The 17,857-nt window shown below is 37.5% G+C and overlaps 6 protein-coding genes across 6 annotated transcripts; 2 read left to right on the top strand and 4 right to left on the bottom strand. All coding sequences in view use genetic code 12, as the record gives it.

Moving 5' to 3' along the window:
* Positions 1 to 221: 221 nt before the first annotated feature.
* On the bottom strand, positions 222 to 3,797 carry PVL30_001246 (uncharacterized protein; the record flags this gene model as incomplete). The annotated part of the gene is made up of 1 exon (XM_001528704.1): positions 222 to 3,797. The coding sequence occupies one exon, from the start codon at positions 3,795 to 3,797 to the stop codon at positions 222 to 224; it is 3,576 nt and encodes a 1,191-aa protein (XP_001528754.2).
* An 828-nt stretch (positions 3,798 to 4,625) lies between these two features.
* On the bottom strand, positions 4,626 to 6,083 carry PVL30_001245 (uncharacterized protein; the record flags this gene model as incomplete). Its single annotated transcript, XM_001528703.1, has 1 exon — positions 4,626 to 6,083. The coding sequence occupies one exon, from the start codon at positions 6,081 to 6,083 to the stop codon at positions 4,626 to 4,628; it is 1,458 nt and encodes a 485-aa protein (XP_001528753.1).
* Positions 6,084 to 8,203: 2,120 nt separating this feature from the next.
* RPL36 (60S ribosomal protein L36) lies at positions 8,204 to 9,022 on the bottom strand (the record flags this gene model as incomplete). Its single annotated transcript, XM_061119212.1, has 2 exons — positions 8,204 to 8,490; positions 9,010 to 9,022. The coding sequence occupies 2 exons, from the start codon at positions 9,020 to 9,022 to the stop codon at positions 8,204 to 8,206; spliced, it is 300 nt and encodes a 99-aa protein (XP_060975195.1).
* A 521-nt stretch (positions 9,023 to 9,543) lies between these two features.
* PVL30_001243 (uncharacterized protein) lies at positions 9,544 to 10,395 on the bottom strand (the record flags this gene model as incomplete). Its single annotated transcript, XM_001528702.1, has 1 exon — positions 9,544 to 10,395. The coding sequence occupies one exon, from the start codon at positions 10,393 to 10,395 to the stop codon at positions 9,544 to 9,546; it is 852 nt and encodes a 283-aa protein (XP_001528752.1).
* A 2,329-nt stretch (positions 10,396 to 12,724) lies between these two features.
* Positions 12,725 to 15,259, top strand: SCH9 (Serine/threonine-protein kinase; the record flags this gene model as incomplete). Its single annotated transcript, XM_001528701.2, has 1 exon — positions 12,725 to 15,259. The coding sequence occupies one exon, from the start codon at positions 12,725 to 12,727 to the stop codon at positions 15,257 to 15,259; it is 2,535 nt and encodes an 844-aa protein (XP_001528751.2).
* A 719-nt stretch (positions 15,260 to 15,978) lies between these two features.
* On the top strand, positions 15,979 to 17,790 carry PVL30_001241 (uncharacterized protein; the record flags this gene model as incomplete). Its single annotated transcript, XM_001528700.2, has 1 exon — positions 15,979 to 17,790. The coding sequence occupies one exon, from the start codon at positions 15,979 to 15,981 to the stop codon at positions 17,788 to 17,790; it is 1,812 nt and encodes a 603-aa protein (XP_001528750.2).
* Between the last annotated feature and the right edge of the window lie 67 nt (positions 17,791 to 17,857).

The following is a 17,857-nucleotide window of genomic DNA, read 5'->3' as shown; positions in this document are numbered from 1 at the left end:
GGCACCAAATAAATGGATAAAAAACAAATGAACAACATGAATAAACACCCAGATAATTAAATGTATCAACCCAAAAAGAAAGAAATTGTTTTAAAGTACTCATCAGTTCATTACTAAACAGATATTTATCTTACTCTTTTTTTGTAAATACGTGCTCCTACTTTTTCCTTCTTATCCTCGTGTTTTAACTCATTATTTTTATTATTATTATCTCTAGTTCATCAAATCAACTCCATAATCAATTTATACAAGTGACCATGAAACTCCTTTCTATCTCCAGCGCGTTTCTCCTTAGCATCTTTATCATTCTCGTTAATGGAAATACCTCCATCCAATTTCCTTCTTTGCTCCTCTTCCCTCTGCCGTGTCATCTTCTCCTGCTGCAGTTTAAACAATAAATCAATCTCTTTTAATGTCCCTTCAACTTTGCCAATTAAAGATCGATCACCTAGACATTTCAACGGGGAAAACACGCGTGTTACTTTCGTCTTGTACGTACATGCTCCATTCCTTTCCTTTTGATTCTCTTTAGCCTCTCTCTCCAGTCTCTGCTCTGCATTACCCTTCTTAAACTTTGAATGTTCAGCTTCATTACAAAAATACAACTCAATATTCTTCACCTCCCTTGCCCTCAAATTTATAAAAATGGTGCGTATTTTGGTACTTTTGTATTTGTGATTATTCAGATAATAAATCAAGTCATTCTTCATGGAATGCATAATGGAAGTCTCTAGCCTGGGGTTTATAGGACAGGACTGAATAGTAAACTCGGAGCGAAACTCATCGGAAAAGCCAACTGATGGTAAAAGGATCTTGTGCTTGAAAATCACCAGCTTGTCATTACCATTGTTGCCACCACCAGTGCCACAACCATCAACTGACAATGTGTTTTCATTCAATCTAGTATACTGCACTGGCTGTCTCATGACAGATTGGCATTTTCTCGAAATCGCATCACGATTTGATTCATAAACATTCTTGACCAAATCATCACTAACCAAAGGTACGTAAACACTAGTCTTTGTACGTTTCACCTCTAATGCACCATTATTAACGTTTGCATTGCCACTGCTATTATTGCCACCACCAAGGTTACTACTACTACCATTGCTGTTACCACTATTAGTATTATTGTTATTATTATTATTATTATTATTACCACCACCAACTCCACCATTAACAGTAATTGACGATGACGACGATGCAGACGAGTCAGACAACTGCTCTTCACTCATTGAATTCAAATTCAAGTTATACAAGTCGTACAATGATTGAGTGCGTGATAGCTTATTGAGATTAGATGTCATTGACAGCGGTGGCGTAGAAGAATGTGAGATACCACTACCAAATGACAGTTGATGTTGATGTTGATGTTGATGCTGATGTGGGTGTTGCCAGCTATGCTCGTCATACTCAAATGCTGGCGAAGGTGCCCTCAACGATTGCATCGACTTTTTCGAACTAAGATTTTGCGGCTCGTCAAAGTACCCACTCATTCCGCTACTGAATTGGTTTAAATTGCCACTGCCACTGCCATTTCCACTTCCTCCATTACCAAATGAGTTTTTCCACTTTTCCATAAACGATCCACTTCCACCGGAAAAGCCATAGTTATTGCCACTGGCATGTTTGGAAAGTGAAAAGTTGGATTGTAAAGATGAGTAGGAAGAGCTCAACGACGTAGACAATTGTGCAGTTGAAGCTGATTTGGACAATGATGAAGACGCTCGAGAAGTAGTTGGTGTTTTGATTGGAATACCTATGGGTAATTGCAGGTTCAGGTGGGGAGTTCTGGATCCTATTTGTATAGGCTGACTAACTGCAGATGACCTTGGTGGTGTTCCAGATGTAGCAGTGTTTTTATTATATCCCACGTTTTTCGAAACTGTTCCATCCCCATTTCCTTCAACATTGGAATTGATATCCGACTCCCAACTCTGATTCGTATATAATTCATTTTGATGATGATGATGATGATGATGTTGTTGTTGTTGTTGTTGTTGTTGTTGTGCTTTTTGTGGTGGCTGTGAGGGTGGTGATTGTGGTTGTGATTGTAGTTGTTGTTGTTGTTGTTGTTCTGCATCTTGATGATTATAATGACTATCATCCTGATCATCGTAGACATCTACTCCGTCATTCTCAAAATTACCTATTAAACCGTTTATGATAAAAATTAATCGTTTAGCAACAGCGGGATTACCAGTCATCACAACAATTCGTGTAACTTCTCTCTGGTTGGACTCCTTGTTGAAATAGGGACGCACTCCTAATGAATTTCTATACTGAATCATTAAAGAAAGCACAGTTGCAAGAAAAGAAGGAGTTTGCCCTTGCCCTTGCCCATGCCCTTGTCCATGTCCTTGTAATTGTGACTGTGCTGTTTGTTGTGCAGAAGTTGTTGATAAAGATGAACTTGTCCCCATTGCCGTTGACGCTAGTGAAGTAGAATACATGTTTGCATTCATGGGTAGGTTATTGCATCTGCCATCTTTAAATTCTAACCAATTAAGCACTTCCAACACCCAATTGATCAATGTCAGGTTGTACTCTTGCTTATTTGCATTCATCAAATAATTTGTATTCATTAATCGTGGCGTATTACTCAGATAATGCGTCAATTTGATCAATTTATTCAACAGCTGGTGTAGGTCGTGGTCAGTCTGTAATATAAAACTCGGAAACTGTAACCTCTTTTTAACCAAATACTCGCAGCTATGGTGGGAATTATCAAACCCTAGGTTCAACTGCTGTAGCAATTTTCTATAAATGAGTTTTTGCAAGTTCGTTAAGAAATGAGACAATTCATTCCAATTGTTGATAATATCCTCATGAATGAGATGAGATGACTCTATGGGGATAACAATACCAATTGCAAATCGACTACTAATCTTGTAGTCGTTTAGCTTTATATTTTGATCCTTGACAAACGTCGATGATTTTGGCAGCCATTCATCTTGATTATGTAATAACGACTCATTGGACATAGGATCATGGTCACTGATTGAAAATAGTCTGGTAATAAGCACTGAGTTATACGGCGAAGAACTATTGGACAGTGGGGATGGCAAGATGTGAAACTTGGTGATTGTATGGGACTCGTTACTAGGAAGTCCACATCCAAAACAAAGATCATTAAGATCAGCAACATTGTGGTGTATCCTATGTGGGAGATTCTGCTGCAGATGGTGATGATGATGTGGGTTGTGTTGCTGGTAAGAGTGATGTGGACTACCCTTTGATGGTGTTCGAGGTAATACCACTGGCCTTTTGTTCAAATGCGTTTCCAGTGCTAAAGTATTAGAAAATTGTTGCTGTTGGTGTTGCTGCTGCTGGTGGTGCTGCTGCAGGTGTTGCAGGTGTTGCAGGTGTTGTTGGTGTTGCTGGTTCTGATGCGCAATCGGCTGCAATTGTTGTGCTGTATCAAACAATATCTGCTTTGTTCTCAAATTTCCACCATCTTGGGCTAAAAATATTCTAAAATGCTGGTTATTAAAATAATATGGTTTCAACAGATTAGCATTGTGAGTGCCATACAAGATTTCTCTCGAATACGAGTCTTCGTATGAACATGGTGGTAAAGGAGTAGCCGACGGTGAGGAAGAAGGTGGAGATGGTGTAGAAAACGTGGACGGAAATGGAAAAGGAAATGGAAATGAAGATGACGATGACGACGATGATGACGATTGAGATGCAAATGGTGGCGGTGCCACTGGATTTATCGGTTTAGGTGATGACGGCGCCAGCGCTGTATTACCGTTTGAATAGGTTTCATTATGTTTGAAAAGTCTTCCCAACATGATTTTTAACTAATAATAATATGGAGAGAGAAACTCGGTTAATTTATTTTAGTTTTTGTATTCTTTGGTTGGTGATGTGGTTTGGAGTTTCACTGGTATTTACTGTCTCATATTGCAGACACAGTCTCAAAGTTGGTTTAAGATTATGAAAGTTAAAGTGAACGTAGCAAAAAAAGAATAATGTGGAAAAAGGATGAAAATCCTATTGAAAAGTTATCTGACTTGGTCAATATCCTTGTCTATGGAAACTTCAAGTGCAGGTCCATAAATGTAAGCTATAAGTATTAGATGGAATTTGCTTAAAAATTTTGAAAATCGGTGTCCTCTTTTCTTTGTATATATGTATGTGTGTATAGATGAAGACTATAATGGGTAAATTTCTAAATTCCCGCATATTATTATTACTACTATTATTATTACTATTACTATTCTTATATTTAGTATAATTTACCAAAAAAAAAATATATATTTGTACCAATATTGCTTAACTGTGTCAAGTGCTACCATTTGGTATGTAAGATTTGACCGCCTCCAAATTGCCGCTCACGATATTGCCGCAAGCGCTGCTACAAATCACTTATATATTCTGGCACGTGACAAACTTATCAGTGACTGTTAGATCTTAATGTCAATAACGATCCCCAATGCAAACTCACAATAAATATTAATATCTGTCTCGCGACAAACACTTTACATTTATTTACATGACATGATTATTCTCTTACCCTTTGCCTACAAGTTTTTCTTTTCTTCCACCCCCCCCCCCAAATATATCCATTTTCAAACAATACAATTTCAATATAATTGCAGATATAATACTATTTACTGTTAGAGATTACCAACAGTGTCTTCCAAAATATTCAAAAACACATCTGCGTGTTTCTTTTCAAACAACAATGTTGGTCTCAATCTAATTGATACGTCACCACAAGCACCCATGTTAACTCCTTTTTCCTTCACGCCTTGCAACACTTGGGCTCTAACATCAACATTGACACAATCCCATGCAATAAAGGTTCCGTAGTTTTCACCCCGTAAGTTGGTAAACAAGTCGCTTCTCTTAGCAAAAATAGTTTGCAATCCTTTGTACAAATAATCACCAACTTTTTCAGTAGCAGTAACCAAATCTGAAGCAACAATCTCTTTGTAAATAGCCTTGGCCAAGATGGCTTTTGATGGATCTCCACACCATGTGTTAAATTGCCTATATGGTTGTTTTGGTTGTAATTCAGAGTTACCAAAGTAGAAACCTGCTGCTTGGAATTTCTTACTAAAAGTAACCATATCGGGTGGTGACGTCAAGTTCCAGTGCTCATGAGCCCAAAACTTACCAGTTGCACCAACACCCGTCTGCACCTCATCAACAATGAATAAAACACCATGTTTCTTGGTAATGTCACGAATACCTTGGAAAAAGAAACTAGTGGCATGGTTATCACCACCTTCAGACTGAACGGGCTCAACAATTGCCGCGGCTATTTGTTTTGGCGAGTTGACAATTATTTCTTCTAATTGATCCAAGCATCTTTGCTCCTCAGCTCTGTTCTCTGCCTCAAATTGATCCAATGGGTACTTGAGCTGTGGGAACTCTGCCTTGGGCCATGGGAATGTGGGAATATCTAATTTGTGGATTGCTTTTGATCTAGTAGTTGCCAATGCACCAAATGTTCTACCGTGGAACCCCTTGTCAAAAGACAAAATCACCATATCTGAAGCACCGGGAGTCTTGTTATCCATAACACTAGACAATTCCTCGGCAGTAAATTCCTTGGTTTGTCTCAATTTAGCATGTTGATACATAAATGCAGCCTTGAACGCAGTTTCATTAGCATCGGATCCACTCAATGCTGTCCAGATCCTATTCATGCCTGGTGGTGCTGCAGCCAATAACCCTTCTTCAAGAATATCCTTGTAATTGCTTTGTGGAAAACACGCCAATGCTGGACGATTAACAATCGACGAAATCATTTCATCAGATTTGGCTGCTTCAATCAATTTGGGGTTATTATAACCCAAGGCAATCGACGAGATTTGGCAGTAGACATCCAACATCTTATTACCATCAGCATCACTTATGAAATTACCCAATGAGTTGAAGTAGTCGGCAACAAAGTATGTAGCACCATTATCATAAACTTTACCCAATTCTTCATTGATCTTTTGAGATTTGGGGCCTGGAATAGTTTTTGTTGCAAGGATTGGTGCTGGAGGTTCTGTGGGGAAGTACTTGGTCGAGTTGAATCTAACCAACCTCTGAAATGGCTTTGACCTCGAGCTTCTAAGCATTTTGTTTATCTAGTTTTTTTATTGTTGAGAAGAAGAAAAGAATGTTAAACCGTGTTTGAATAATAGGGTTGTAACAAAACAAAACAAAACAAAAAAAACGAAGCGAAACAGATAGGATAATAAAGAATAAAGAATAAGTCCGGATGAAAAGTTTTTTGTGAATGGGAAAGGTAGGTAGTGACCTTTTATAGTCACATCTCTAGGAACTCAAACACCTCAAATGTTAAAGGAATTCGCTTCCCGCGCGGCTGCGTTTACCAAATTTACAATATGAAAATTGATAATGTTCGCGGTACGATGCAGTATCAGCAACAGTTTTGATAACAGCGAAGGACAAAAAGAAAACAAATAGGAAAAAAAAAAATAGGTAGGAACAATAGTGATACATACAGCACAGTACAAGCAAACAGGTCAATCAATATTTGGGAGAGACAAGAGTAGTAACAATGAATGTACAACATAGAGTGGAAAAAAAAAAAAAACTGGCTAATAGAGCTAATTAGACCTTAAACTAATCAAAACTGTCGCTTCTTTGCTTTGGTTTTCATATATGTATTTTTTCGTTCCACCTCCACTTCCACCCCGGATTCTTTTTTTGTGTGTATATGCTTGTATTTTTTTTCGTTCGTTCGTTCGCTCTTTTCTTTTTTCGCACATTCTTTCTCCCCACACTGCGATCCCCCATTCACTTGAACTCCTTTCCATCTTATTTGTCATGGTTGTTTGGCATAATATACTCCACCAACTTTTAAAGCAGTATTCCATTGGCCAACATATGAGCTATAAGGCTGTGCTCAGCAACAGAGATTGTGAAAAAGTTTATAGCTGTGCTTCACTACTCTGTCTATTCTCTCTTTAATTTCACTTTGTTTATCTCATAAACAATTTACTTTGAATCACTGACCATTATACGACGATTGATAAATACGTGCCACCAGAAATCAAACATTCCAAACTCTCAATAAAAATCAATTGCAGTAACTTTATGGTTGATGATATACCGCCCTTGTTCCAACTCAGCTGTTGGCATAGCTGTTGAACTACTCTACAAAACATGACCTCTCAATCCTGCTCGTAAATCTGCAATCGTGTTATCTACTCTTTCCTTCACTCCAAAGTCTTCTAGTTCTTCTTCTTCTTTTCCTTTTTCCTTTCATTTATTGTATTGTTGCCCACCCCAGTACCAATAAGGGCTGACGAATACATTTTTTAACCACCTATTATTTTAGCGCTTAATCGTGTAAACCAAAGCACACAATCCATTGGATTTGTTAACCCAATGGGTAATTCACCACAAGGAATATTAAAAACATCAAAGATCTTGTTCCCAAAACCAAAAACCAGGAAATAAAAAAATGAGGAGCCACGGTGGAAACCGAATAAGTTTCATTTTGCATGGACTTCAGGTCTCATTATAGGGGGAAAAAATGACTAACTCGAGAAGCATAAATGTCTTTGCCTTTGTCTATGCCTTTATTTTCTTTTTTAGAATTTCACCTTCACTGAAAAGAAGGACTAAAAGGAATCAAAAGTTCAAATGGTAATTTCGGAGTGGTGTGTGATATATTAGATTCTAAAAGTTTGTTCAACACTAGTTTTTTGCAACCAATTTTCGTGCATATCAAAAGCATTGTATGTAATACACGAAAACTGTTGAAAATGTTTAGAAAGAGTAATGGAAAAGTCACCTTTAAAACCATGATTACGAGAAGGGGTAAACATGACAAGTTTACAAACTCACCATTTTATTCGGGTCTATTGCAAAGATACTTTAAAAAGTCAAGTAAAAAACAAAAAATAATTAAATATAGCATTCTCCTTATGCCATGTACTTGCAAATAGCAAAAAACAAAAAAGGAAAAAAGAACAATGAACAAAAAAAGAAACAGTATTGAATATCCTCAATCACTCTTTCATTGTCAATCACAAACAGTTCTTCAAACTTGTTTTTTTTCTTCAGTATATCATATAAACAATCATTACATCTACAAGGCCCTTTGGCCAATTTCTTTTGTTTTTTTTAAAACATTTTTGACTGTTTTCGTATATTTGATGAACTTAACGTACAAACAACAACAACCTCTCAACATCATCTCCTGCTATCAACGCATAATCTATATTTAGTGCTTTCTTGATTCAGCAATGATGTTGTTCATCTCTTCAACCTTTCTCAAAGCTCTCTTGTGGGTACCCAATCTCTTCTTAGCTAACTTCTTAGCTCTCTTTTCACCAGCGTTTCTGATCAATTCAATCAATCTTCTTTCGTATGGAGCCAATCCTGAGACTTCACTGACGATTGAACGGACAAAGACGGTTCTCTTTGATGAAGCACCTTTTCTGTAGGAGATCTTTGGAGCGACTTCCTTAGCGGTGGTCTTGTGGCCCTTGTTTAATCCAACTGCAATTCCTATAAAGAAAAAATAAATTGTTAGTAATCAAAATTCGTGAGGAAACCTAATGAGTGAAATGGAAATGAGAATTACTATTTTTTTATGAATGTGGATAACAACATCAAACTGGAAGATTCCAATAAATGTTGGTAAATCAATAAAGATATTAATCATGGTGATTCACTGTCAAAAAAAAATTTAACTTTGTAATATCTATTCTGCGTAATTCACTCCTTTGGATTTATGGAAAATCTTCACAGCTGTGACCGAAATAGTATTAGAACATTTTCACATATCGAATCCTGAATCATAAAAACTGGTTCATAAAAACTGGTTCCTACTAACTCAAATGATTTCAAAAAACTGATGGTTTACAGTTGTTGTTTTGGTCATAAGAAAATGTATTGTAGTATCCCATTCATCAAAATAGTCATCCACTATTCATCCACGATTACCGTCATCCTAGTCCAACATGACCCAGGTAAGACGTTTCTCATTAATCTCTCCATTTCATTAGTGGTATATATTCCACATACCAGACTTAGCCATTGTGTATTGTTGTGTATATGTTCGTTGGTATCAAGTATCAGAAAGACCGTGCTATTCAAAATTTTCCAAATTGGCGATATCTTTTTTGTTTAGCTGATGCGCACAACCTATTCGTCTTGTTCACCGTTGCCTAATTAGGTGTGTTGGTGAGGCTCATATATGAGAGGCGAGAGAGAATATGTATTATATATACAATGTGTTATGTAATACACTACTTGTGAAGTATAAAAAGAGAGAGAGAGAGAGAGCGAAGAAAAAAAAGAAAAGAAAAGAAATGCCAAAGAAAAAAGAGGAACTCACGTGAGTGTAAACTATCTAGGGCTGTAACCATCAGCATTACTCTTGTAACTGTGCACATGCCTATAAGATATAAGCTTATAAGATATAAGCATATAAGTATATAAATACATATTTACGTGTTTTACATATTTACATATTTACATGTATATTCAGTCTGATACTATGAATTGGTTAGTTAATAAACCTATTTGCGGTCCATATACAATACAATATCGTTCTATCTACAAGACCATACCAGTAAAGTCATTCTTATATCCGTCTAATTTCGTAACAATTTCATTCATAGGCAACCATGAGTATTCTTTATCGAATTGCCAGCTTTTCAAAGGATAGTAACTATCTCTCTGTACGTGTTCAAACAACCTTGCCAACAATTCTTCTCTCGTAGCAAGGAATTTTCTTCCATCTTTGTGAATATATGTAATTTGTTTCGTTTCGTTGCCTACTTGGGCTTGGCCTCTTTCCAATTCTGCCAAACGGTTCAACAAGTTGTATCTCATTTTCCATCCCAACAATCCCATGGTCTTGATCCTTCCCGGAGTAGATTTCAAAAGGTATTGATCCAAACCACCGTCCTTGGTCATTGTTCTTAAGAACTTTGTTGAGACGCGTACTTTGAATTGACGTTGCATGGCTTCTGACCATATCTTGGCGACCTGTCTATTTGGCTTGTGTGCTCTCAAGTTTTTGTTTAAAAACTCTGAACATGTTTTTGATTTCTTACGTTGTCTTCCGTGATACAAGCCTCGATTCTGTCTCTTCATGAACAATGCTTCATACTTGTACTTGGGGAATTGGGGCACGGTCTTGGGGATTGATACACCCTCAGTGGCATCTTGGCCTATATGATATACGGTCTCATCGATATGTTTGGATTGTTTGGTGATCTTGAAGAATTTATCATTCTTGGTACGTGCTAGAAGCGATGCTGTCTGGGCAAATGATCTGGTGACAATGGCGGTAGTGGTGCTGGTGCTGGTGCTGGTGATTAAGGATGGGTATCTGCTCACCACACCGGGACGAGCAAAGCCCGACCTAAAGGCTGTTTTGAATATATTCATCGCTAGCGGCATTTAGGTAATAACTATATGAGGACACTTTCTTGGTATCGATCCGTCTCTGTGTCTGTCTTTCTCTTCTTAGATCGTTTTGTTTTGGTAAATGTCATTTATCAACTTCTCGGTGGTTTTCTTTTTTTTAAAACAAAAAGAGCTACCAAATGTTAAATACTTACTCTATGCTTAATGGTTGCAATTTCCACGCCACGATTAATGATGGCACGATATGAAGCATTATCAAGAGGGATAATTGAAGTAAGCTTTAACTAGTTGTTTCAGAGATTGTAGTGAAACTGTATCTTTTGAATCATCCTTGTGTAAAAAAAGAAACAAGGGAATTAGAGAAAGAATGAAAAACAATTACTCAAATTTACACCAAGAGGATTACAAAGTACCACATTATTGATACCATTAACAAGGTGGAACAGAAATAGAAAAAGAAAAAGAAAAAAGAAACAAGTGACTCATGACACCTAAAACGACTAGTTTAAACCTTTCCTTAAAAAGTTTAGTAAACAAAAACAATTGAATCAACGGTATAATCGCGTAAACGGGACTTGTAAAATTTCGTTGCCATGGATTATATCTCTTAATTGGTAGAGAGAATGTTTTTGTTTAGTTTTTTTTTTGGTACATATTTGGTCTCGTTTTCAACCGAAATTTTTTTTTTTGTCGTCCCTTACAAGTAGCTTAACTTCCAACTAATAAAAGAGATTCAACATGTCTCTTCTCTTTTGATCTAGGGAACAATTAAAAAACAGGAATATAGAGTGATATAAAGTTTTAAACTGCCAGAAGATAAGCTACAATCAACATTCATCAGAACGTCTACTTTGTAGCTAGAGTGTTCATTATAGCAAATTCATCATGTAAACTAGGAAACTCAACCAACCAATCAAAGTGCGGAATTATGAGATTTCGGGTAAAGAAAAAAAAAAAGAAAATGTAATGCTTTTGTTGAATAACGCGCCCTTCAATTACAAAGAACCAAGGACCCAAAAGCCTAAAAAAAAACAAATAATTATAAAAAAATAATAGTAAAAAATAATAATAAAAAATAATAATTAATTAATTAAAAAAAAAAAAAAAGGAAAAATAGAAACCAAAACGATGAACCGTTTCTCGCCACACGCCTTCTATTTGAAAAGACGAGAAGGGACAAAAATCTAAACTCCAGATTACATAATCCATATCTCCGAAAATCTTTTGTACTACTTATGAAAGCAAAATATTTCGAGAACAAAAGAGTCGACAAAATCTATTGGCGATGAGGGACAGAAAGAGAATATCAACATATGTAGTTAGTAATTGTACAAACTAAGAAGCTTCCATCGTACGGCCCTATGAGCCACAAATGCTTTGTTCATCTTAGTTTTCTTTTGTTTCTTTTCTTTCTTTCTATTTTTTCTATTTTTTCTCATTTTTCTCATTATTCTTTTCCAATTCGATACAATGAGATGATGCACAATAGGAGGAGGGGATAAAGGGAGACGATAATAGTTGGAGACATTATTGTATTTGTATTTCCAGTTTCAGCACGTGTAGTCAACAGTAGCCATAACACTTTTAGACCTACACTCTCGTATCATTTATTGAACAATCTATGGCGAAATAGTGTCCCTCCTAGTTAGTAATTACATCTTGCTCCTTAGGCAGTATTCTCTATAACATTCGTACACACACACATATACATATATATAATATATATATATATATATGTATATTTATTTACACATCGATAACTAGCGCAAATCGTTTGGTTACAATCTCAACGTGTATTTGAGTGGTAGTGTATTATGCCTAATTATTTTGTTTTCCCGCTATTACAAACTATGTATGGAAGAAGCTTATCAACGAGCGAGAGATATCATCTTCACCATCTTCTACTATCCTTCTCATCATTCTCATCTTCGCCAGTTATTGAACGATTTATTTGGCAGCAACAACAGCAACAACAGCTACAGCAGCAGTCAATAACACTGACAATAAATTGTGTTCTTGCTTGTACTGCTCACCGACCGAGTCAATTAACCTTCACATTTATATCATCTTGATTAGGGTCAAAGGATTTACATTGAGCAACTTGCCTTCATCGTATTTATTTGAGCTGTTCGAGGAAAAATTCTACTACTACTACTACTACTACTACTACTACCACTAAAACTTCTCCTCCTCCTCCTCCTGTTTCTTTCTTCATTGAAATAAAAAGACTCATATCAAATACACTTTCTACATTAAGTATAGTCTCGCAACATAACCTCTGCTCCTCAATTATATTTTTCTTTTCTTTTTCGAAAGAGCACTTTACTACACTAAACACATTTCCATCTTGCCCTCCACTATCATGGTTGACTTTGCTAAATCGATATTTGGATTTGGAAACTCGCAAAAACGCGAGGCTTCCTCTTCTCCCACTCCAACACCCAGCATATCTTCAAATACTAATCAATCGATTCATCTGCAGAACCATAATAAACATCATAGTAATGACAACTATAACACTTCTTCTGCCACAACGCACCACCAAGAATCGAATTTACGTTCTCTGCAACAACAACAACAACAACAACAACAACAAAGTTACCAGCACACTGAGTATTCTTCGTGTAATCCACAGTACAGCGATTTACAACAACAACAACAACAGCAACAGCAACAGCCCAAATTTTTACCGAAGGGGTTGGTTAATGTTGCCCCCGCCACCACCCTTTCCAACAATTCATCAGTTTACGGCACTACAACTTCAACCAATACTACAAATAATCCAGAAGCATATTTAAACCAAACATTTGGAAATAGCGACTTCCAACTACAACAACAACAACAACAACATTTAAACAATTATGGCACCAATAACTCTTCTACGGCCGATCAGAAACTTGGTAATCGACAAAACGAGACATCAGCATCGGCTTCAACATCATCGTTAGCACCTCCGGCACCGACATCTACATCGGCATCGGCAACAGCGCAATCACAATCACAATCACAAAACCCAAAAATCATCACCACTGATGAAACAGGCCAAACTTTGAATTCAGGATCATTCAATTCCCAACCAAAAGGTAGATTGAAAGTTACAATTATTGAAGCCACGGACATTCAAGCATCTCAACCATATGCAGTGTGTACTTTTGAAAGTTCAGAGTTTGTAACAAACGGACCAGACTCATTTGGTAAATCTCCTATGAACTCGAGCGCTAGTGGTTCTGGTGCTGGGTCGCACCCAAAAAACATGTACAACGCAAATCATGGACCAATGCGTGCTCTTCCTGTAAAACATAATCAAAATCAACGTCCATCATTATATCAAAGACAAATGTCAACGCCACATCTCAACTTATCCGGGGAAACTACAAATCCCATCTGGAACCATGAGGCAACATTCGACGTTGTTGGTTCGAAATCAGAATTGGATATCTCTGTGTATGATGCAGCAAGAGATGACGCCTTTTTAGGTCACGTGAGGATTTTTCCATCTACAATTAAGAACCGCAAGAGCCCTGCAGAGTGGTACAAACTAGGCGCTAGAATCGTTGGCGAAAGGGTTTCTTCAGGTTCAATACAGATTAAATGGGAGTACCAGTCATTGGATAGGAAGAGGGCATATGGTCCAGATGATTTTGAATTTCTTCGACTCTTGGGTAAAGGAACGTTTGGCCAAGTTTTCCAAGTTAAAAAGAAGGATACTTCCAGAATCTACGCGATGAAGATCTTGTCCAAAAAAGTCATTGTAAAGAAGAAAGAAATCGCTCATACTATAGGTGAGAGAAACATCTTGGTGCGTACTTCGGCAGCTGCGTCACCTTTTATTGTCGGGTTGAAATTTTCCTTCCAAACACCAACTGATTTGTTTTTGGTGACCGATTACATGTCTGGTGGTGAATTATTTTGGCATTTACAAAAAGATGGAAGGTTTTCTGAGGAGCGCGCAAAATTCTACATTGCCGAGTTGATCTTGGCATTGGAACATTTGCACGATAATGACATTGTTTATCGTGATTTGAAACCTGAGAATATCTTGCTTGATGCTAATGGACACATTGCATTATGTGATTTCGGTTTGTCCAAGGCTAATTTGAATAATGATGGTACAACAAATACCTTTTGTGGTACAACAGAGTACTTGGCACCAGAAATCTTGCTTGATGAGTCTGGGTACACCAAGATGGTTGACTTTTGGTCGCTTGGTGTATTGATTTTTGAAATGTGTTGTGGGTGGTCACCATTTTATGCCGATAACACTCAACAAATGTACAAGAATATTGCCTTTGGAAAAGTGAGATTCCCCAAAGAAGTACTAAGCCCTGAAGGTAGATCCTTTGTGAAGGGTTTATTGAATAGAAACCCACGCCATCGTTTGGGAGCTACAAATGACGCAAGAGAATTGAGGGCACATCCATTTTTTGCAGATATAGACTGGGACTTGCTTCGAAGCAAAAGCATCCCACCACCTTTCAAACCACATTTGGCTTCGGAGACAGACACATCTAATTTTGACCCCGAATTCACATCAGAGTCAACCTCTGTGCTCAAGAAGCAAATGGAGATGGCATCAACACCACTATCACCTGGCGTTCAAGCCAACTTTAAAGGATTCACATATGTCGATGATTCAGCGATGGACGACCATTTTGGAAGATCATATCGTATGAACACATTTAGACACACCGGTTCTTTTATCCCTGGTGACCCGAACCTACCACCTGCTGAAGATGCAGTGGATGATGATCAAATAGACGAAGAGGATGAAAATATGGACGTTGATGGAGGCAACGGCAGTGGTGTTGGTGGTGGAAGAGGAGAACGGGGAGCCGAAGATGAAGAAGAAGACCATCAAATGGATTACGAATTCGTTAACGGTAGATTCGATTTATAAATTATAGAGAGACAACGAAAGTCATTTTGCGTATTTCTTTCTTTTTCTTCCTTCTTTATTTTTACCAGCAACATTGATTTTCAAGACCCATATATATATATATATATATATATGTTTACACTTGTATGCTTTAGAGATGTTGTTACAATTATCTTTTTGTTTTATATTTTGTGATTATTTGCATTAATAAATGATTTATTAGCATGAATATGTTTTCTGAATTTTGCTAGCATTTATGCGATAGTGTTTAAAGCATACGCTTCTTTTTTGACATTTGGTTTCAATTAACAAGTATTTAGCGCTACCAACTGATGCTAGAATAACGTTCACCATAATCAATTTTGCTCACTCGCTCGGTAGATATTTAGCTAAGTAGCTAACTAGCTAGCTATCTTTTTCGCTCTTCCTCCACCCCACTCAACAACAACAACAACAACGACAACAACAACAACAGGAACTTCAATTTACTTTTTGAACAAACACAAAGAGAAAATAATCTGAACTTGCAAAAAAAATTTCTTTCTTTAATCCATCTATTGGACCCATTTGATAGCACAGCAGTAAGCAGGTGTTTTTTTCTTTTTACTAGGAGATTCACACTTTGTTATAGTCAACTACCTTGGTGTCAAATTTATCTTAGGTTCACGCTTCCTAAACACAACATTCTCCTTTCTTGTTCCCTACTACCCCTTTTTTTTTTTACTCCAAACTCGCAACAAATGCCACATCCAGGAAGGCCAAAAGGTCGAGTGAATAAAAAGACACAAGCTGCACAACAAGATGCACTAGCACGAGCGCAAGCAGGACAACAACAACACTCATATCAACAAGATCTGCAGTATCGACGAGGAGGAATCAATCATCCTCATCAGCCTCCACCATCTTCTGCACAGCAAAGGCCATCACAAGGTATGATAAAAGAGGAGGCGGGTATTCAGCTTCACGATGAAGCAGACCTTATATCATACAGGACAGATGCTTTGCACCGATACATCACGAACCATGAGTACCTCGAGAATATCACTGCAAAGGTAGTCCACACGTCGAAAATCATTCCTCCTTCGATGTACCCAAATATACCGAAACGAAAACCTCTGGAGTATTCGAACTTACAACCGGAAGATATTTATTTCGGCGATATGGACTTGATGAAACATGTGGATGCCGAGCTTGTCAAAAGTTTGCAAGTTATGCAGTCCGAAAAGGACCCTGGTTTTGAAAAATACTTGTTCAATGCCCCACAATACCAATTTCAACGTAAGGTGTATGATGAATTAAATGGAATGCTGTACCTGGTTCATGATCGTGCTTCTTTGGAAAAGCTTGAAGTCAGGCTCAATGACGTGCTAAGTGAGTATGAAAACAAGTTTGGTAGAGAGTACGTGACACTTGGAGAAAGAGTTGATCGTTGCATGCATACTGATAAAGTGAATCCTGATATTGTTGTGGAAAGGGCACCTGCAGATTACGATCCAATCAAGGAAGAAGAAAGGATTCAGAAGGAGAAAGATGAGATTGTACGGCCAGAATCAAGTATATCGAATAAAAATGATACTGAGGACAAAGAAGGAAATACAGAAAAGAATAGTGAAAAGAGTATTGAAGAAAATAATAAAGGAACACAGAATAACGAAAACGTCCAAGGTGATGGACTAGTTAGTAATGATATGGACATTGATTTGGATCTGGGCAAATTTGGCGATTCAAATGAATTGTACCAATTTGGCAATCACGACGAACAGAGTAACGACAACGACAACAACAGCAACTTTGGTCATGAGGGGCAATTTGGAATACCAACTTCCTTGGGTAACAATACAAATGAGGCTACCTCTACTTCTGCAACAACAGCGACAACAGCTCCAGTTCCAGTTCTAGCGTCAGGGACACAAACAGAACAAGACGAGTTACAAGAGAAAAAGCTGAGCAGGCAACCAACTGAGGGGTCACATGAGTCGCAAGAATCACGAGAAGCCTCAAAGATTCAGGATGCACAGAAATCCTCAAAAGCACAAAATGAACAAAGTGTTATCTCACCTCCTACACAATCAGAACCCGGATCCATACTCAGCACAGGATTAGCACAAGAGGCAATACAAACAAACGCCAACATTTTGAGTGCTGATGAAGAAGAAACAGCACAATCAGGAGAAGATGGTGCTGCGACAACAGAACCAACAGAGGCAAAAGAAACAAAAGAAGCAACAGAAGCAACAGAAGCAAAAGAGGCAAAAGAGGCAACAGAAATAACAGAAGCAACAGAACCAACAGAAGCAACCGAGGCAAAAGAAGACATCATTGTTCCAGACTCTAACGAAGAGGTACACACAGAAGAAGCAAATGCAAATGATATGGCTATAGACACTGATTTGAACGATTTATTCAATGATGGCGCAGATATGGATCATCTGGCAATTGTTAACGACGATATGAATGAGTTGTACAATTTTGGTGATGCCAGTGGGAATGATGACCTTATGGGTGATGAATTTGACCAAGACTTTTTGAGCCAAATTAATCACGGTATGTAATATTATAGTGGTGAGAGTAAAGAACGTGTAATAAACATTGTATTATTAGTAACAATTATACGAAACA

The sequence above is a fragment of the Lodderomyces elongisporus genome, chromosome 1 (assembly GCF_030384665.1).
Source record: "Lodderomyces elongisporus chromosome 1, complete sequence".
Taxonomy (NCBI): Eukaryota; Fungi; Ascomycota; class Pichiomycetes; order Serinales; family Debaryomycetaceae; genus Lodderomyces; species Lodderomyces elongisporus.
This window is presented reverse-complemented; position numbering and strand designations above follow the sequence as displayed.